The following is a 22251-nucleotide window of genomic DNA, read 5'->3' as shown; positions in this document are numbered from 1 at the left end:
GCCAGGGGAGAGCCTGGCATCTCCTACTACGGTTTACCCACGTAGCCAAGCTGGAGAACAAGCACTGGTTTCTCATGAAACCCAAGTCCCTAACTCCTCCCCTGGAGATGTTTGGACTGATTTTGTCCACCATGGTCACTTCACTTGGGTGACTTACAATATCCGGGACGCAAGGGTGGGACTAAAAGGAGCCACACAATTCAAACAGGAGGACTATCTGGATCTAATGTGCTCAGCACATCCTGCGTTTGTCTTACCAACCTGCTTTCTGTTTTGCTTTTACTTCCTTGCTGTTTTTTCCTTCAACAAACCACACTCACATCCAAGGCACACACACTCTAACCTGTTACCCTCCCTTTGTGTTCAAAATCCAAGCTGAGGACGATCTCACTGAGTCTCAAAATATCCCTGCAAGAGAGCCAGGCCTTTGTTCCTTAAGACAGGCAGTCAGTGACAGGCAGGTCAGGTTAGAAGAGGTCTCTATCTGACCCTGTTGTGGAATCCACATCATGATGGAAGCCCAGTCCTGAATGATTTCCAAGCCACAGAGTGTTTCTGCCTACACAATCCCATGGAGTCTCATAGCAAGCTTGTAGAGGCAGTTTTCCTAACCAAAGTGACCACAACTCCTGTTTTGCTCGAAAAACCTCAAATGACATCCACTGTCCCAAAGGAAGTATTGGTAGGATCTCCTGACACACTCAAAGTGTCTTGGTTTGCACAATAAATTATATGCTCATCTTATTTTAAACAATCTCTTGTTTTAAGAGGGGGGCATTTAGGCTCACATAAGTTAATAGGTGCAGAGTCATTAGCTGATTGAAGGCAGAGATAAGACTTGAGCTCAGGTTCAGGGCCTCCAAATGTCTGGCACTCCCAGTGATGTTACAGAACAGTAGAATCAGAGCTCCACTGAGCTAACTTTTAGATGAAGAAACTAAAAATGCTGGGCAACTATCTCTTCAAGGTCTCCCTTAGAATGCTCTCTGCAAGGGAATGAGCCCAGTGCTTAGCAGTCTCCTTAACAACATTTTATGAATACATCCTCATAGATTAGTAAATGACACATCATTGTCATCACAATGATACTTGAAAGCTCATAACTGGAAATTGAATCTGAGGAAATCTGAGGGAAGATATGAATGCTATTTGCTCTCCACCTTGGGGCATTTCCCACCCTTCTCTGAGCACACCTGTTGTTCAAACATACAATGGGACCAATCAAAGATTCTGTTCTGGGTTCCCAGGCCATCACCAGAGGACAACCAGAGCTCACCAGACGTTCTGATGGCATCTGCCTGTGGTGGTCCCTGTGAGTCAGCTCTGTTTTGCTCATTTCTCACACCAGTGAAGCAACTCTCATAAACAGGGATGCTGGGGACCAAATGAGATAAAATGCAGAAATATGTTCCTTCCTTGGGAGCCCAAAGATGCTGGCAACTGTTATCCCGGGAGCATCAGTAACAGACAGTGACTGACTCTACGCTGGCCTGAGAGAAGGTCACTTGCCCAGCAAACTCCCTGGATGATGGCAATGTAGAGTGGTGGATGGAGCAGGCTGGCTGACCTGGGGGTGCTTTCAATAACCCCATCTCGATACTGGGTGGGGCCTACTCCTCCCCCCCTGGGCAGGGGGAGACATCCTAGAAACCACTGCAGTCACCTGCTAGGAACCTTTATTTCTGTGGGAATCATAGCTGTCACGGCCCAGAGAAGCCCCAAACCCTATACACAACTAATGGTGTAAATCAGGACACTGCTTCCCTAAAATGACAAGCTTAAGGCCTGGCAGCATCTTTATTTCTACCCTTTTCTTGCCCCTGTAAATGGTAACATGAATCAAAAGCTCAAGAATTGGGGGTGGGGGATCAGAACTGCTTCACTGTCTAATTTTCTTTTTGTTCTCCCCATCAATCTGGCCTTTGAGCAGCCCAGAAGGGCTGCTGGGCTCTTGCAAACTGTTTTCCTTTAAGGAACAAAGCAAATGGCGACGCAGGCATTTTAGAATTCTTTGGGAGCACAGTGAGATTTTCGTATAAATGGATGAAATCTTCCAGGCAGCCATCCTGAAATTCCAAGAGTGGGTAGAGTAGGTCTCCTTGCCTAGCACCCTAATAGCAGGGCAAAGGGCTCCTGAGCTCTAAAGAACCAATTTGTGTTTCAAATACCTCTGGAACTTGACACCTTGAGGCTACCTACTCCCAGGGAATCTGAGTAAGTCCTAGAACAGCTTTCTTAAGGAGAGCAGCAGACTCCAGGCTTTGTGAAAGCCCTGCCTATTCACCCGCTGGGCTGCAGGCCTGACCTGTGGGGGGCAGGGCACCCCTTTCAAAGCCCTGTGGCCCTAAGGCTCACCAACCCAGGAAGGCACACCAGCTTTTGCATTCTCTGGGTCTAAAGATCTCACCAGGGGTATCTAGAAACCAAACAAGTGTCACTAAAGGACAGGTGTCATTTGGAAAAACAAATACAAAGGCTGTAAAACCCAACCCAACGGGCGAAATTTGACAAACCTTTTCTGTAGACTGGGACAAGATGACAGATCATTTCTCAAGCATAAAAAAGTCACAACTGATTTTTTATGTTTTTAAGTGGACAAAGAGAGTTATTAAGGTTACCTCCCGTTTTCTGCAAAAATCTGTTAAACGGGCTTGCAAATACCAATGACCTGAGCAAAGCCACATTCTACAGGTTCCAGGAGACCAGGTTCCTTTTCCATCCAGCCAGGAGGCCCCTGGAGACTCCAGGGACCTTCTCTGGGCTTTCCCAATATTTCCAGGAAACTCTCTTCAAGGGCTCTGTCCCTCAAGGTCTGGGCTCCACAGCCAGGCTACACCCCTCCCAGGCAGGCTCCGCCTGCTCTCAGGTTTCCAAGGCTATAGAGGCAAGAGCCTGATCAAATGTTCCCCTGCCACCCGCGGGGACAGCCCAGCCCTGTCCTCTCCTGCAGGTGAGGATGCCTCTAGGGTCTTGGGGAGGTCCCATCCCTGACCCACCCCTCCTGAGCTGGCACAGGACCCAGGTCCTAATGGGACACATCTTGGCTCCCCTAGTCACGCAGTAGAGAACATCTTTGTCCCCTGCGCTTTAATTTAATTTTGGTGGCTCTGAGTGAAAGTGAGAAAGGGGGTTAAGAAATGTTATTTTTGCCTTGCCAAAGAGGATCATACTCAGACCATTCCCCTCCTGTTCCCTCCCCAGGTTACCGGACGGGTCTGTGAGGACACTGCTTGGGGACCTGTCCTGCGGGCCACCTCTCTAGGATGACAGACACCTGCTGGTTGTGCCCTCTTCCAGGAGTGGGTAACAGCGAGCATGGGGCACCGCGTGGGGATCCCAGTGGCACCCCAGGTGTGTTTCCAGGCAGCTCCGCATGGCGGGGAGCTCTGGGTGCACCTCGGGACTGTGCATGGGCATATGGGTCCTACCTTCACGAAGAGCTCGATCTCGGGGTCCCTGTCGTCCCCGTTGGCTGTCGCCGTGTCCATCATGCCGTCGCCCTGTCCCTGTCCCTGCGTGTGTCTAGTGTCGTGTTTTAAACCATCCACTCTGGACCCACGGGAGGGCACACGCGGGGGCACCACGGGGCCAAGAAGGTGATGGTGACAAGTCCTAAGCAACAAGTGCGGTGGCGGCAGTGACCGTGGCTGCTGCTGCGGCTGCAGGCAGCGGCGGTGTCACCGGATCCCGACTGTCAGCGATCTCGCCCTGCCGCGAGCCCAAAATAGCCGCGGCCGGGGGCGGGGTCAGGGGGGACCTGCTAGGCCACTGTCCGGCAGGGACAGAGCCACCTCCCTGCGGGCCTGGAGTGCTAAGGAAAGAGAGGAGAGGCATGGACGGGGCAGGCAGGAGAGATGGCTTTTCAGTTTTAAATGACACCCTCCCCACAGGGTGAACCTAGGGCTTTGACACTGAGCTACACCCTCAGCCCTTTATTATTATTTTTTAATTTTTGAGGCAGCGTCTTAGTAAGTTGCTATGCTGCCCAGCTGACTAAGCTTGAATGAGTGATCATCCTGCTTCAGCCCCCACCAAGAGTGCTGGGAAGTTTTGCGCTACCAGCTCACACACACACACACACACACACACACACACACACACACACACACTCCACAGGTCCACAGATCAGAGAATTTCCCCAACCTGCTCCCTGCAACATATCGAGCAGCAGGTGAGTTCCTCTGGGATCAGCAGCATCTGCACTGGAATCAGCACCCGGCTCCTCTGCCCGGGTCTTGGTGCTGTGTCTGCTGTTCCTGCCCCCACACTGGTGAGAATCACCTCTCTGATGGTGACCTGGGTGATGGGTTGTGTGTCACCTGTTTTCACCGCTGCCATTTGTCTCTCACTCTATCTGCTGAGCAACACACTGGTGGGCACCCAGTTATGAGCCACATGGATATTTTTGTGTGATGATCGTTCTTTCTGCCAAATATCCTTGGATTGGATCCATGATCCTTTTCTCTTGGAAATGCACCTGTGGTGGCATTGCTGCAGCCCAGGGTGTGAGGGTGTGCTCGATTTACAGCACTGCATGGGTGTCTAAAGCTAAGGTACCAGCACATATTCCCATCCTTGATCTCTCTTAAAAACAGTTGCTCACCTTTTGCAATCAGAATCTAGTCACTTTCTCTGTTTTCTCTGCTTTCTCTTCAGTCAACCCTGTTTGTGCTTTGCCTTGCCTTATTTATAAAATGTATTTGTTTCATAGTTTTATGAGAAAAAATGAATCACTTAATATGAAAATATATAACATCACTTAAGATGTGCTAAACAAAACCTGCTAAGTACCTTACATATCTTGACTTGTTTAATCTTCATTAAACTTTATTAATCTTTAGTGTTATTTGCCTGATTTTACAAGAGGGGAAATTGAGGTACAGGGTACTGAAGTGATTTGCTCTAGCTAGGAAGTGGTAGTCAGGATTCAACTGCAGACAGGCTGCTGAGCCTACATGCTTAACCACTGCACCAGGTGCTTCTCCCACGCTTAGTGTGTCGTGCAAGTCACTTCAGGAACAGAGGCTGTCCTGGTCTTTCATAGTTTAGAGTCTATGTCAGGATGACATCACATGATAGGAAGACCAGGGTTGTCACAGGGATCAAAGAGGTGGAGGGGACTAGAGTTTGGATCTGAAATGTCCTCAGGGGCTTGGTACCCAGCCCACAGTGCTGGTGGAGGTGCTGGCTCCTGTAGGAGGGGAGAGCTAGTGGGAGGAAGTTGGTCACTGGTGGACGCCCTCTGAGACATCCCAGCCCATCCTCTCTTTTTGTAGGTTACGTGGTAAATGGGACTCTTCTACCACAGTTCCTAACATGACATCTTGTGCCAACATAGGCCAAAGCAGTGAGGCTGATGGGTCATGTATGAAGCTTCCATTATCAAGAGCCAAAATAAACCTTTCCTCTTTTTATGTTGATTTGCCTCAGATGTTTTATCATATTGATGATAAGCTAACACAGAGAGGCCATGGGGAGATACTGATCACTATGGTTAGGGTAGGGAGAGATGAACGTTCCCAAATATTCCCACATCTGATCAGGAAAGTGAGCAAGGTAGCCTGACCACTGTGCATGCAGCCTGTTTCCCCACAGATTCCACATGCACATGACCCCCGCTCGCCAAGGAAAACACCTCCAAGCCTACGTTCAACCTCTGTTGCACTAGAACTCAATCAAGGTGAGGTGTAATCACTCCCTGCCTCCTTGGTTTCAGGCTTACATCACAGTCGCCTCCACTGCCAGCATTCCAACCCCATGACAACATGCTCCAGAGCAGGACCAAGGTGACACGGGGAGATGGTGCCTCCCTGCGTGAAGGGCAGGCTCATCCCTTCCCCGTGCAGGCGTATGGACAGCATTGTTAATAGGAATGTAGTGGGAGCAAGTAAGTTATAGGCACAAAAGACCTTTGAGATGTATTTACAGTGAGAACTGCTTTAGAGGAGCTAACTTTCACTATCTCCTCTGCAAGTATCTGCTACTTAATGGAAAATCCCCTTCCGATCTCCATTTCTTAAAAATATCTTCCATTTGGACATCCCTATAAAACATACTGTTGATATTATAAAACTTATTGCAAAAAAGAAAGAGAAAAAGAGAAAGAAAAGAAGGAAGGAAAAAAAGAGAGAGAGGAAGAAAGGGAAAGAGAGAGGGAGGAGGGAAGGACAAAAGGGAGGAAGAAGGGAAAAGGGGAAGAGGAAGGAAAGAAATAGAAACATTCATTTCAGCCGCCAACTATTTCTGTATGTATTTTTCATTTTAATTTCATATTATGCTGTGGTTCGGGATAAAAATTTAATTTTGCTCTATTTACTGTCAACGCATAAATGGTTAAAGTCAGTCCTAGCTTTGTAATTCTAATTTTAGTGCATAGATCCACATACTGAGTGCCAATTGCAGATAAGTCTTTACCAAGAAGGCTCTACAAAAACACATTTGCTGCTGACTTGGACAGCACGTATGCTGAAACGGACTGCAGAGGCCAGGTCCCCACTGTCCCAGGGAAACAGTGGCATGCGAATCTGTGGAAGAGTCACAGTTTTATATGATTGTTGAAAGCAACCATTATATCCACATAGTTTTTAATACAGTTAGGTTCCATCATATGACAACTTTAAAGAGAAAAGTATAAAGGGATGTGAATAGCTGTAATTCTCTCCACTGGAAATAGCAAACTGTTAACTGTACGTGGCCCAAGAAGTTAGATACACAGATTGTAACCTCCAAAGAAATAACAAAATATAGTCAAAACAAAACAAAACTAATACGTTAGAGCAGAATGACAAGAAATAGACAGTCTAGAAGCCAAGAAAGGGGAGCAAGAGAAACTGCAAGGGGAAAGCAGAATGGAAGCCAAACTCAGCGGTGCGCACCTGGAGTCCTAGCGCTTCAGAGACTGTGGCCGGAATGTCACTGCTTCATGTCACTGGGAAACATAATAAGAGACTGTCTAAAATGAAATTTTAAAATACCTAAAGCCAGCCACATTAATACTGAACACTAAATGTAAGTGATCTAAATGCATCAATTGAAATCTGGGGATTGTTGGATTGGATAGAACGATAATCGCACAAGACCTAACTATATGCTGTTACAAAACTGAGTTCAAACACAAGGATATCAATAAATTAAAAATAAAGAGTAGGAAAGGTAACCCGGCCAAGCAAACATGAATCAAAAGAAAGCTAGTGGCCATGTTAATAGGAGCTGAAATAGCCTTCAGAACAAGGAAATTATCAGGTATGAAAAGAGATTTGCATAACAGTAAAAGAGTCAACCCACCAAAAAAGATATAACAACTTTGTTATAGATTAAGAACTGGTGGTCAACTTAATGCCAGTTGGATTACATCAGCATGGCATTGAGTGAAGATGCTCCACCTGAGGAAAGTTGCCAGGATAAATAGGTGGAGAAGAAGGGAGGTGTTGAGGCATTAATGTGTTGTTGCATTGAAGAGTTGTTGAAGCACGAGTTGCTGTTTGAGCCATTAGATTCTTCTGGAGAAGCTCTGGTCCTTACATGGAGCATTGCTTCCTGGCTCCGGAGGGGAAGACGTGTGCTGCTTGGTCTCCAGGATGAACTCATCGTGCTGGCTTCCTGGCATGTACTTGACTATGCTTGTTGGAGGAGGAGCTCGGGGCCTCCATGTCGCTGAGGATGGCTGTGGTACTTTTCAGGACAGCCCTGGTCTTTGTTGTGATTGTGACTTCTCGGCTCCAGCGTAGAACCTCTTTCTAGCCTCCACCGCTGGCCTTTAGGGCTTCTCAGCACGGATCCATAAAAGAGACTGGCATGAGTCATTCTTGTGGGTTCTGGACCTCCAGTTGGACTCGTGGGAGGCATTGTCATGAGCTCTGGGTTTTCATCTGGACTCATGTGGGACATTGCTGAGGTATTTAGGCCCTTGATTAAATATTCTATGTCTTTGGTGTTGCGGATAGATTTCCTGTATTTTCTTGTGTTAACTCCTGGTGATCATTATAAAAATAATATTATAAACTCCATGTCCTGATTCTAATTGTTCTATGTATAATCCTTAACTACAACAAACTTTAAATGTGCAGGCACCTAATAATAGAACTTCAGTATAAGCAAAAGTTGATGGACTGAAGGAGAGACACACACAGTTAATAGAGATTTCACATCTTGCCTCATAGTATTTGATAACCCCAGCAGACAAAAAACAAAACAAAACAAAAAAAATTCAACAAAAGCATAGAAGACCTGGACAACACTGTTGATCAATTTTATATAATTAGTGTTTATGGACTATCCCACCAAATCAACAATAGAATATATACTATTGTCGTATACATGAAAAATTCTCCAAAATAGACCCTATTGTGGATCACAGAACACTCTTAAATTTACAATAAAATCACACCAAGTATTTTTCTGACAATTGATGGAATCAACTAGATCGACTTAGAAATTAAGCAGCATGCATTAAGAAATTCATTGATCAAGACGCAGCTCTCAAGTATTGTCTTAGTCAATTTCTTGCCCACAGGAACAAAATACCTGACAGCCACAAATTAAATGAGGAGAAGTTTATTTTGGCTCAAGTTTTAGAAGTTCCAGAAGCTTCACAAGTTTCTGTGATCAGCAGGCCGTCACAGAAAAAGCATAGCAGAAGGGTCTGGGGGAAGGGAGGCTGCTCACAGTATGGAGGACGGAAAGCATAGAGTTAAGGGAGGAGATTGGGAGGGAGAAATGCCTTTCCAAGCCATGCCTCCAGCCTAACAGCAAGTCAGCTATGAAGCCCCAGTCATCCAGGAACCTTCCAAAGCCCCACCTATGATCCCATGGGGTTCTTGGGTTACATCTAGGTATAAACCATAAAAGGTAAAATTGTACAATATTTTGAAATGAATGTACAACCTATTAAAATTTTCAGGATACAAATGAAGCAATGTCGAGAGGACAATTAATATGTGAAATGCTTATTTTATGAGAAAATATCTCAAAAAGATTTCACTTTAAGAAACTAGAAAAAGAAAATCTAACTCTACATAAGCAAAAGGAATAAAGTATTAAATACAAGAACAGAAATCAATAAAATTGAAAAAATTTTAAAAAGGAAGAAAGCAACAAAATAAAAACTTGTGTTTTTCTAAAAAAAAAATCAATGAAATATATAAACATCTAGATATTTCACCAAAATAGAAGAGATATAAATGTTACCAATTTCAAGATGAAAGATAAGTCATCAACTACAAATTCCACAGACTAAAAAGATATTAAGGAGATACTAGAAATAATTCTCCAAACATGAATTAGAATGTCACTCAACAGAGGGAATCTTGAAAGATACAAGCTAACAAAAGTCACCCAAGAAGAAGTAGATAATATGAATTGTTTATATCTATTGAAGATATTAAATTCACAGTTAAAACCCCTCAAACAAACATTTCCAGACTCCAAGTGTCTTCATCAATGAATTCTACCAAACACTGAAGAAAGAATAATAATAATTCTATATAATGTCTTTAAGAAATCAGAAAAGAAAGAAACAAAGGACATGTATTTGGGATTTGTAAGGAATTTTCACAACTCGACTCAATTAAAAAAAAATAGGCAAAAGATCATAACAGATATTTTACCCAAAAATCACTGAAATTATCACATGAAAACATGCTCATCATCATTCAGCAGAGATGTGTAAACTAAAAGAGACTTCAACATGCCCATTAGAATGGCTAAAATCTGCACGCTTGGTGGCCCCTCATGCCAGCAAGAATTTGGAGCAACTACACTCTCATACTTTACTGGCAGGATCATGGACAATGCTTTGGATATTTTACATAACATCAAACAGACCTTTACTGTACTTCCCACTTACCATGCCCTGGGTTCTTCTAGAGAAATGAAAAGTTATACTCTCACATAACTCTATATATGAATGTTTATAGCATTATTAGTCATAATTCCCCTAAATTGGAATCAAGCCACATGTCTTTGATGGGTAAGTGAATAAACATTTTGCAAGACACTCATCCACGATACGCTGCTTTGTAATAAAAAGGAATGAGCTGGTAAGATGTGGAAGACAAAAGAAAACTAAAATGCACGATACTGGTGCAAGAAGCCAGTCTCAGTTGCTGTATCTTGTATAGCTTCGTTTCCATGACATTCTTCAGAAGAAAAAATTTTAAGGTAGTGAGAGGCCAGTGGCTTCCGGGGCTGGAGAGGGGGAGGTTTGATTACAAGCGGTGGCAGGAAGTTTTCTCAGGTGCTAGAGCTGCTGTGTATCCTGTTTGTGCATTCTTTTATGCATTAAAATGTTCAGAACTGCATAAAAAAGCATGAATTTTCTGTGTATAAATCTTTAAGATGATCAAAATTCTTAAATAACTGTAAATACTGTGAAGCCATCCTTTACATCTCTTTTCTGTGCATTCTGCACTTCCTGTCTCTAACATGAGATCTCATTTCACCATGAACTTCAGAAATATGAAACAGTCCTTTAGTCCATGAGAACTGAGGTTCCTGCCCAGTGTGGACCACAGCACACCCCACGCCAGAAGCCCAGCTTCTGTGCACCTGGAGATACGTACTCAGACTCACCCTGCCCAGGCTGGAAGCTATCATTTATGAGAATGAAACATGTTACATTCTCCACAGCTCTCTCGGGAAATCCAAGGCTTTGATTTAAACTGAGAGAACTGGTGGGTTTTGATGCCAGCAACCTCAAAGCAACCAAGCCGTGGGAGGCCACATGGTGAGTCCTGAGGAATCACATCTGCATGAAGTCTCAGGTAGGGGTGCAAGAGGACTGGGGTCAGTCACTGTTCTCTCTAGTCCTTTGTCAACTCACATGCCTTAGGTGTCCCCAACATTACCAGGGATCTCTGTCCCCACAGAACAGGCCTACTGATGCTCAGCAGAGGGAGATGCTGGGATCAAAATCCAGAGCCCTATCCACAGCCTTCCCTCATCCCACTGATTCACTGTGACTCACGCCATGCGGGTGTCTGCTGTGTGCCTGAAACTGCACGTGTCTGTCCTCAACCCTTTGAGAACTTGCGGAGTGCTGGTTACCTGCTGGCCACGAGCAGTCTTAGTTGTTTTAGTCCCTGCATCATTCAGCTGTGGGTTGGGTTATGTCTTCCCCATGGGAAGGGAAGCTCCTGGAGGTCAGGAATCCAGCTTTGTTTCTTTCCTGTGATCTGCAGAATGTCAGGGTCCCCTGTCGGGTCCTTGGTAGCAGACTGATAATGTTCCCAGCACAGTAACGCATCATTAATGGAATTAATCATGAATCAAGAATCAGTCTTTTTTTTTTTAATTCAGTCTCCTCTTCTATTTGGGGTTCTGGCCTTACATCAGTGAAGTGGCTATTACAGTACACAGTTTTTATAGATTCTAATTTGAACGGAAACTTAGCAAGAGGCTATGAAATAATAATAATAGTTAACATTTGCTGAGAGGCCACCATGTGCTGGGAGCTCTGAATCCCTTACTTCATCTCCATAATAACCGGATGAGGTAGTGTTATTAGTCCCACTTCATAAATGAGGAAGCAAAGACTTAGAGACTAAGTAATTTGCCCAAGGGAAATTATAAACAGCGATGCTGCTCTGTCCGGCTTTCCCCACCACTAACTCTGTGTCTTCCCATGTGTGTGGACACAGGTGCAGCTGGAGGAAGTGTGGATGTCACAGACACCCAGAGACTGCCTACGGCACTGGTGGGATCAGTGAATAGCTGGCCTGGGATAAGCAATGGGCAGACTCTGAGAATCTAGAATTCTGCTTAAAGGAAGAGAGAATCAAGGTTGAACTGAAGACAAGAAACATGGTGGCCAAGTGATAGCACACACTTATTTAAAAATACCCAGCCCTAGGAAAAAGAAACCAAAGGCTGGAGAAGAGAGTTCTAAGGTCATGTTCTCTTATGTCACCATGCATTTTGGGCAGGAGCGATTGCTCTGCTAATTGTCCTCTCCAGTGGCCAGACTCTTACATTAGCTCTGGCAAGATTGCATAAAAATACAATGATTATACAAATATACACTAAAATATCTTGGAAGGCTCCCAAGATAAATATATATAACCCAATTTTCTAAAACTCCACACAGCTGTTGACTAATATTACTCTGATCAGAACATGTGATTTTCTTTGGGCTGAGTGTCCCATCACGCCAAATAACCACAGCTGAGCTTTAACAACTTTCAAAAGGGCACAGTGGTGATTTGCCCAAAAGCTCAGGAAGTGGGCAAATGCTCTGATCACACAGGTTCTGAAAGGATAAGTAAACTAAGGGGTCTGCGGATTCCCCTTGGGGACTTACACCTTCTCTATTCACAGCCCTCTGGGTCCCTGGGGGCTTCAGCAGTGGCTCCCATTGGTCAGTCCTGGGACACTGAGCAGAAATGTGCTCTAGACTTTCTTCCCTCCCGCTGAGCTTACAGAGAATCTAGGACTCCAGAGTTGTTGTTACATCCTGCTACTCCAAGGTAGAGCCTGACCAAGAGCAGGACCAACCGAGAGAAAGAAGGGGCCAAGATGTGGAGAAACAAAACCCAAGTTCTGATGCACCTGTACACTGTCTTGAGTGATGGGATCTATTGGTGCCCAAATTTGACACCCTGAGTTTTCTGTCCTGATGGTTAGATTCCTTTTCAGGCCTGGACCATCATGTCTGCAGCCGGAGACTGACATCCTTATCAGTTAGAAGCTTCACAGAGTACAGAAGATTTGAGGTACGAAATGGTCTATGATTGAAAAACAAAACCGAACTCTCTAGGCTTTGTAAGATGAGCATGTGTCAACAACACAGCCACACGATTCTTAAAAAGCTGCTGCATCCTGGTTAGCAAAAAGTATTATTTTTAACACTGCAGATTTTTGTAAAAACACTGCATTGCATTTGCAGGCTCTTGAGTTAAGATACGAAATGAAAGTGAAAATGTACTCAGAGAAAGCCTATTAATGCTCAGAGCTACAGTGATTACAGATAGCCAAAGAATAAAATAATAAAAACCATAAGAACAATGTCTTCATGAATATTTGTTGTTTTTCAACTATCTTACAGTATAGTGAAAAGACCACTAGACCAAGATCCAGGGGGTCTAATTTTGAGACTTTCTAGTCCATAATTTGGTCATCCAACCTCTCTGAGCCTCGGTTTCTTTCTCTAAACCATTAATAGGACCTTCCCTGAAGTTCCTGTAAAGTTGAAGTAATATTTGTGAGTATACATGATAGACCTAATCCCGGATGACCCCTAACACAATGCACATGTGCTTTGTTTCCCTAGATGCACTGATCAAAGTGGTTCACAGGCAGCCTTTCGCTTTTGCACATGAATGAGGTGGCTACTGCTGTGACCTTACTTTTCAGATGACAATGTCAAAATAGTATATAGAAGAGTCTGTGAGCCAGAAGGCTCTGGGACTGGGGTTTGATCCAGGCCAGCTGGAGTCCAATCTCTGCTTCGCATATTCTCTGTAAGTGAACAATAGTTTGTACAGCTTTATTACCAAGGTGTTTAAATGAGTAGAAAAGCACAGTACATGCTGTAACTGCAAACAGTAAGGGCCTAGTGCAGAACTGAAGGCTGAATATCAGCCTCTGGATCTTTTGAAAAAGAAATGCTCCCCGATGGAGTCAGGATACTGGGTATCCTGTGCCTCATTTTATTGCTTCCCTGCTATGCCTGACGTCTGAAAGTCACTTAAGAAATTATTTCCTGAAAAGCATAAAATATTATTGAAAAAATCTCAAAGGCTTTCCTGGAAATGGACAGAGTCAGTCTAACCCCCAATTTTTAAAAATAGTACTTTAATCTCTCCAGAAGGTGGAGGAAATGTTGTAAAAGTCCTCTCCTAGAATTGGGGAAACATCTTTTACTTATGTCCATTTCTTTTTCTTTCCATACATATAAACATTTCTCTACAATTTAGGATTGCAGAAAATTGAATTACATATTTCTGTGTTCTTCCTGGTGACAGAGAGGCAGACATAGAAGAAATTTATCTCCAAAGCACTCCATTGTGTGGTTCTCCTTAATCCACATTGAAGGAGGCAGCTTTGATTCTGTTTGTTCATGTACTTTACCCACCTGTAAAATATTTTTGTGATAAGCCAGGAAGATTACTCCCACCTTTGATTGCTTTGGTTCTCTTCTAGATAGAGGGCAGGAAAAACCCTCAAATAGCTTTATTTCTAAATTCAACAAACATTTCTGGAAGAGCTGTTCTCTACCTGGTCCTGTGCTTGATCCTGGAGGTAAATTTAGGAAAGACCCAGGCTCAGCTGTCAAGGAGCTCACCGCCCTCAAAATACACATAGAGTGCTCCCAGCTTCACCTCCCTTCTCACTGAACAGATGCAATGCACCATTAGGATAACACAGAGAGAAAGTTCACCATGTAGACACTAGCTACTCCTTGCTGAAGCTCTTGGGAGAGGAAGAGGAGATAGCAGTGGGCATCTGCCTGCTGCCTCACAAACCTGCCCTCTCCATTATTTTCCCCTTGTAGCTCGGACAAAATACCAGGCATCCAAAATTAAGGAAGGAAAAAGTTTTTTGTTTGTTTGTTTTTGCTCACAGTTTGTGGAGGTTTCAGTCCATAATCAGCTGTCTCCAAGGCAGAGGGCAGCTGTTCACAGTAGCAGGAGGTACCCAAACTGACAAGCGCAAAAAGGAGCAAAAAGGAGGAGCAAGTCACTTTCCCTTCCTTATATTCTATGCAGGCTGTCCACCCCAGGGTGGGTGCAGCACTCACACTGCCAGTCCCAGCACTAGATAATGAACCAATCACAAATGCTAGATCCAGCTACCTTCAAAAGACCTGCCACCCCATGACTGCATGAGGCTTTGGGGGGACATCCAGACACAAACCATAACACTGTTGCATTTTCCTTTTCATTTTCACTTCCTTTGGTCTATGACTACTTATCATATGTCACCTGTCTTGGAAATACCAGATAACAGTTGTGGACAGCTCTGCCTGATGCGTCTTCAGTTTTGTTGTGGGAAACAAGACAAGACATAGGCAAAGAAATGTATATGTGGAAATGATAACAAAAAAACCTAAGAAGAGGCCCAGAGAAAGAGCACAGCAAGGGGCTCACCTTTGCAGGGAGGTGCAAGAGGGAGTCTCTGAGCAGATAACATATAAGCCCAGACTGGAAAGATGAACAGGAGCAGTCATTGGAAGACTGAAAAGTGGCAGCGTAAGTAAGGGGCTTGGATAGGATGAGCATTTAAACTTGAGGGACTGAAGTCTGCCTCAAATTCTCCCCCTGGATCCTGTTGGGTCTTCATCATGGAGATTCTCCTATATTCATCTCCTATATTACCGTCACACAATCCATCTTTGGTGTCAAGGTGGGAATGGTGGAGGTAATAGCAGATTTCCTTGATGGTGCCAGTGGGAAAAGGAATGGTTCTGGTCTCAGTGGTGATTTGATGGAGGTGACACTGAGGATGACGCAAGCTGCATGGATCAAGTGACAGTGACAGCGAGGAGGGTGGTATAGATACGGATGATGGCAAAAATGTGTCAGTTTGTATTGTGTTGGCAAAGATGGTGATAGTAAGAGCAGTAGTGATAGCGTTGTGGGGTAAAAAAGTTAAATGATAAATTTTAACCCTAAGTGAGAGAAATGGAAGGCTAACAGTTCAATGCTACCTGTCATGCAATTTCTTAGTCTTTCCAGAAAGCAGCCCAGCAACACACAGCAAAAGACATAATACGCTCTACACTCTGACACAGAACTTAAACTCTTGGGAAAAAATCAGGAAAACACCTCCAAATTAGAAATGGTCTGAAAATAATATAACAGTATTATTTATAACTGGGAACAATCCAGAAGCCTCAACAATAAGGAAATGACTAAGCAAGTTAGAATACATCAGGATCATGAAATAACATCATGTAGCTGTTCCAAGTGACCCATGAGGAAAATGGGTCTTACAAACCTGAGTTAAAACAGCGACAGCAATGGCCAAATCTAGATGTGCATTTTTGAGTTTTACCAAAAGATAAAAGGGAAATACAAATGCTTAAGCATTTGTGACGGTTTAATAAAACTTAACTTGAGTTAGGCATTTTTATTTTTTAGATACTTGCTCACTGGATGCATGAATTTGTGCAGCGAATATCATGGATAAACTTCAGGTTACACCAGACCAGCTGACTGGATCCCAGCTGACTGGCGCTGACATGAGCTGCCTCTCTTTCGCAGGGGTCCACTTACGACTTATCCCTTGGTCACCGCCCCAGTTCTGTGTTCCTCATTTTATCCTCACAATGATTAGAAAGAGATTTCAAACACAAAAAGTTTTTGCTTATCATTTAAAACCAAAAGATCAGAGGTTAAAAAAAAAAACTAGTATCAATTTCAGCATGTCCCTAATTTGCATATGATTGGGGTTTGCGGTTGGGTGGGAAAAGCCTACACATATTGGTAAGTTTTTGATTTTGGAGCAGTTAGTCATTTGATTTCTGTAGGCTTCATTTTATCAGCCGGGAGGAACGGGAGGAAATAAGCCGCTGGGTTGTTGCGAAGATTAAACGAGGCGTCCACCCAGCACATGCGCAGTCTGGTACATGGTAAGCGCATGTCTATTCTTATTTCCACTGGCTCTCATCCTTGCCGTTGCTTATGTTTCTTTTCCAGAAAGTGCCAGGAGCTCTTGGCCATAAGCAAAGGCTCCGTGTTCCTGGTTCCACTGTGCACGTAGGGTCAACTAGGTGACCAGACGCTTCTATAACTGCTGCTCAGGAGAGAATATGTTCTACTTATTAGTGCTTGTCTCATGTTAGAAAGCAGAATAAAAAGCTCAAAAGTATTTTCAAAACTCCAAAAATTTATTTAAACTTATTTAAAAGTTAAAATGTTGGGTCAGGGCTTTAGCTCAGTGGCATAAGCACCTGCCTGGCAAATATAAGGTCCTGAATTTGGTCTCTGGTACAAAAAAAAAAAAAAAAAAAAAAAAAAAGTTTCGATAAAATACTGAAATTTACTTAAATTTCTGGAACACGTTCTTAACTACCTGGATGAAAACATTAAGAAGGCTCTATTTCTACATTAAGTGTTAAGAGTGTTTTCGAAATAATGACAACTCATCAATCAGATTTAATTTTTTTCCTAGTAATTTCTTTGGTGAGTTAGATTTCTATAATTCTATATTTTATAGGCTGATTTTGGTCTTAGTGGGGTTTTTCTTACGCTTTTTTAATTTCCAAGAATGAGGTCGTTTGCACTCCGTCAAGGTAGAAGCAACGTAGAGTGCGCTCCTCAGCAGGTAGGCCAAGGAAGGAATTCTCAGCTCAGTGGCGGCCTCTGGTCCTCCGAAAAGAGGAGCGCTAGGGCCCCTAGAGGGCGCTGTCCTCCAGTTTGTTGCAGTTTCTGCCTTAATCCTTTTTTTTGTGGAAAAATGGAAAGAAAAAACAAAAACAAAAAAATAAAGAAGGAAGGAAGGAAGGAAAGAAGGAGCTCTATAACAGACAAAACAGACTGCACGTCCCCAAGCCCACGGGGACAGGAGAGTATTGAATCTTGGTTCCTAATTGTCAGGTCAGGATGCAGAGATCCAGAGAGGGGGATATGATCGGGGTTTGTGGTTGGGTAGGTCACGATCACTCTATGCACATGACTGGCACAGACAAAGCTGGAGAACAGACCTCAGGGCCCCCAGGCCCCTCCGCTCTGCACTTGCCTCTATCAGCATGGAAAACACTATTGCCATCCAGCAGGAAGCCCCAAGCCGCCATTTGGATGCACCTGATCCCTTGCTCCTGTGGCTTTGTTTCCAAGTAGCAAGGCAGGTGCCTGGCAGGAAGGAGTGTATTTCAGAGCTGGGTAATTCAGGGGCATTTTACCTGGTGACTTTCCTAGCTCATCCACAAATCACTGTTAGTGTCTTTGTCTCACTGGCACTGACAGAATGGGTTGCTTTTGCTCAATACAATGGTGAAGATGAGGCTGTTAACGGTGATGATTGTGGTGGGTGCTTATTTATCACATTCTGCAGGCACTGTGCTAGGTACTTTACACACACCAGTTCACTTACTCCTTGCGATAGCTTTATGAGGTATGTATTATTTTATTTCCATTTTACAGATGAGGTAAGTGTGGATTAGAGTTTTAGGAAGCCATCCCAGAATCACACACCTAGCACATACAAGACTAGACTGTAAAAGCAGATGAATGAGCCAGATGTGGTGAAGCACACCTGTAATTCCAGTGCTCTGGGAGATCAAGGCAGGGGGGACCACAAATTCGAGCCCACTGTGGACAGTTTAGCAACTTAGCTAAATTCCTCCAAATGCCTGTCTCCAAATAACCACAAACAAAAGCAACAAATTAATGTCTTTATTTGCTATGTATTATGTTCTTAAAAAACCTGCAATGGATAAGGAGTGGGTAGGGCTGGGCTTCAGGTAGAGAAAGATTTGGGATGACAAGGATGTCACAGTTAAGCTAGTTTTGGTGCTTTTGTGCTGGCAAATCAAATACTAACAGAACAGAAACTCCTAACGTGCCAGGTGCCTGATCTACAAGACAGAGGAAGTGGCCTCGGGGTTGGAGGGTAACTGCAGCACTTAGTGGAGAACAGGGCGGGCACCTGCAGAACAAGGTCCAAGCTGTGCCGAAGGAGAGAGAAACATGGTTCTGCGCTCCCGGAGGACAGAACCACAGCAGCCTGCATCTCTCTTTTCCAGCATGGAATGAGGGGAACGATGGCATCCAGGCAAGTGATGGCAAAGAAGCTCTGCTATGGAACTTACCAGGTCACTGTGGCTTGTCACTGTTCACAGTACATGGCGTCCCTGCTGGTGCTAAGGTGGACAGAGATTGTGCTAGTCTTGGACCTGGAAGAAGAGGCGTCCAAGGTCTCAGCGCTGGAGTACACAAGTGCTCGGGGTCTACAACATGCATGAGGTTAGCAGTCACCTGGACTGCTCTTCCTCTGTGAGTCTGATGGTTTGGCAGGGAAAGTCGAAGTCTTTTTGATTTATATGAACACAAACTCTATAAAAACAACCACCACAGATCATAGTCATGCTTTGATGTGACTGTACTTAGCAGATTCTTTTCTAAGAGCAATGACCCAAGAGGGTGTGTGAGCAGGGATGGACAGAAAGAAAGAAGCAGAAAGCAGGTTGAAGTCCATGGCCATGGAAGACACTTTTTACCTGCCTTGTTGCTGTGTGTGAGAACAATTCTGTCCAGAAATGTGCGTGTCAGGAAATTTTACACCGTGGATCTGAGTTCTTTTGCTTTTACTTTTGTTAAGAACTTTCAGGGCAAGGTGAAAGGTAAATGAACACTCGGTGAACTTTGCTTGGACAGTAAACTCCACTACCTGGTGCAAGAAGGCAGGTTCCCTCCCTCCCCCAGGGAGCCCAGATGGGAAGGTTTTGGGAACCGTGATTAAACACATATCTGCTTTTCTCATACAGTTTGTCTCTTGAATGCCAGAGAGTCATCAAACATATTAAATGCATACCCAGCAGTTCCTAGAATTGTGCCATGGTTAATAAAAGCTGTAATCTATTTTCCACTCCCTAAGGGTGCCTAAGAAAGTGAAAGATCAGTAGCTTGAATTAAAAAATAGATCTTGAAAACTCATTGGGCAATGAAAAATCAGATTCAAAAAGACTTCATTCTTGGGCACTCAGCTTCCCAAGACCCCACTGGCCCTGGCATGCTCCACATAAATAAATCATCCAACTTTGTTGACCTGCAGCTGCGATCAGGCCACACTCCCTCCCTGGGAGTAAAATGCCCTCTTGCATTTTTTATGCCACCCCCAAGCATCTGTGTCAGGTTTCCACCAAGTTTGCCAGAGAGCTTAACTGCCTCTTTTTCATAGGAACTTCCTAGAGGTCAGAAAATGGGCAAATTTGAAAACAATTTATTATTATTTTTAAATTTCTATTTCAATAGATTGCATGACACATTTGCAGAAAAGATTGGCTTCTAGAGTTTTATCATCTGGCCCAACCAACTGAAATTTACTTTATTTGATACAGTAACAGCCAAGTTGTTATAATTTTCCTGTTTTCTCCTCTTCCTTCTGCTGGCAAAGGTAGAGACTGCCTGGGGGAGGGTATAAGTCACCCTGGGCCAACCTGAGTGTGACTTCATGTAGCACAGAGACACCTAGAGCCCTGACCTGTGCTTGTGACACGGGGGACCAGGACCACTGGCCTTCTGGGCACTGAAGTGGTCTCCTGGGGTCATTTTTGGAAGTTTATTCCCTGCCCTACTTATCAAACAAGGCACCTAAGTTGAGGGCACTGAGCCAGCTGAAAATGTAATCATTATTCAAATTCAAGGTATTTTTCCTTTGAAAAAAGATATACTTTTAAAATATAGCAAATGATCACGAATTATATATCGTCTTAAAAATAGAGAGAGATGAAGAAGAGAATGCTAAGCATCTCTGAGTGCCCCTGTGACAATACTGCCCTGTTAGCAGTACAACGTGTTCCCTACTTGTGTGGGTTCTACACGAGGTGTTTTATTTTTTTATATCTTATGCAATTCAGGTTGACTGAAGTTTTGCAAACTGTATTGCCAATTGGATCTCACCACTGTCTTCCATCTCTTATTCTTCTCTCCGACACAATGGCAGTCATGGAAGTTCTAATGTCCCCACCAGTCTGATCATTGCTCTTGCCTTTCTGGGATTAGACATCTTCCTAACTTCATGGAAGGCCACATGCTTCATTGAGCATGGTCCTTTAAAAAAAATCCCTTTGCTCACTGAAGCCTGCTTTGACTTGCAGTTGGGAATATGCCTCCTGCTGCTTTTGATAAAGGCCATTGGAAATGCAATCCATCTATAGCAGCTGTAGTATTCTTCTGTTAGCAGGAATTATTTCCTTTAGCAGAAGCATGGGACAGGAGGCAGGTTTTCCTAATTGAGGTGCACATAGGCTACAGGGTGTTGTCACCTGTCCTTACTGTGTGCCTGGTGGAAGGATGGAAGCCAAGTTCAGGCTTTGTTCATTCCATTCTTCAATCATCCTCACTGGAGTCATCTGTGTTTACATGCCTCAGGAGTGTAGGAAGGAGGTTAGAACCCTTTTCTCTAACCTAAGGGAATTGTGAAAATCTATTTTCTTTTTTGAATCGGTACCAGAGATTGAACTCATGACTACATGCTTGCAAGGTAGGTGCCTATGCTTCTGAGCTAAATCCCCAGCCTGACTTGTGACAATCTTACAACTCAAAGTCCAGCACCTGTCACATGCAGTGGTCCCTCCCAAGGACCAGAAGGGAACCTACCATTGTGTTCACATGATCATTGGTTTTGGTAAAATTTGCACACATAAGCTGTTCAAGATGCAATTGGTTAAGACACAGTGAGTCAGACTAGTTATGCTTCCTCTGGAGTGGCCAGGGGCATTTTGGGGACATCACTGAATGGGAAGCTAAATTGGGGATGTAGTTTAGTTTCAGTGAGATGCACTTGTGTGGTTCTAAGTCCTTTCTAGTAATATCGATGATATTGTTGACTATCCTGGTGAAAGGTTGGCTTCTGGAAACATATTAACAGCCACTGTGCTGACTTAACCCAAGTCATGACCCAAGGGTGAAAGGTCAGAGGTAAAAATACAATGTATCATATGGCACTAGTCCTAGAAGTATGCAGGTAATAGAAGAGAATCAAGATTTGAAATGTATAGAGTTAGAACCTAGTCTGTGGGAAGTGTAAACATCAATAGTTATAAAAATGTTATTAAATAACTATAAATATTTGCATTTTGCACCCCAACTAATGTTTTGATTGATACTAAAACCAAATTTTGGTGGCTCCTGCTAAAGGAGAAAATGTATTTATTTTATCTTCTCCCATAAATAAAGATGTTATGAAATTATCAAATGGAGATGCAGTCGAAGTATGTGCTGTCCAAAAAGTCAAAGAGAATAAAAAAATTACAGGCAAATGATTGGTACTTAATAAAATATTAATTTGCTTTTCTGGCTTTTTTGATATTTGTGGTATTTGACAGCTTTTTAAAAAGTTTATAGTTCAATTTCTTATTCTAAAAATTTGCTCTGTATCTAATTTTACACTCACAATTTGCACACATTTGTGGAAAACAAACTTCTGGCCTCACAAATCCCGGGTCTTCCCCTCGTGTACCCATTGTGCCAGACCTGGAAACACGTCCACTCTCCCTGTGTGTCACACATTCTGCCTGTCCCTAGCCTCATATACAGCTCCTGGCCTCTTTCCTCCCAGCCTCTCTGCCTGTGATAAATGGCTCTGCGATCC

At 43.7% G+C, this 22251-nt stretch overlaps 1 protein-coding gene and 1 long non-coding RNA gene across 2 annotated transcripts in view; one reads left to right on the top strand and one right to left on the bottom strand.

Moving 5' to 3' along the window:
- Clic5 (chloride intracellular channel 5) overlaps positions 1–3707 on the bottom strand; it is a 64170-nt gene extending 60463 nt beyond the window's left edge. Inside the window, exon 1 of the mRNA XM_003473625.5 lies at positions 3429–3707. Within this exon, the coding sequence (XP_003473673.2) occupies positions 3429–3491 (63 nt within the window). The 5' untranslated portion in view covers positions 3492–3707. The remainder of the gene's footprint in view (positions 1–3428) is intronic.
- Positions 2782–5420, top strand: LOC106028524 (uncharacterized). Its single transcript, XR_001202142.3, has 3 exons — positions 2782–2950; positions 3202–3351; positions 5277–5420. It is a non-coding gene; the product is annotated as an uncharacterized LOC106028524 (long non-coding RNA).
- Positions 5421–22251: the final 16831 nt, after the last annotated feature.

Source organism: Cavia porcellus, unplaced genomic scaffold (assembly GCF_034190915.1).
Source record: "Cavia porcellus strain 051 isolate PalLab524CR breed Dunkin Hartley unplaced genomic scaffold, mCavPor4.1 scaffold_28, whole genome shotgun sequence".
In the NCBI taxonomy this organism is placed as follows: domain Eukaryota; kingdom Metazoa; phylum Chordata; class Mammalia; order Rodentia; family Caviidae; genus Cavia; species Cavia porcellus.
This window is presented reverse-complemented; position numbering and strand designations above follow the sequence as displayed.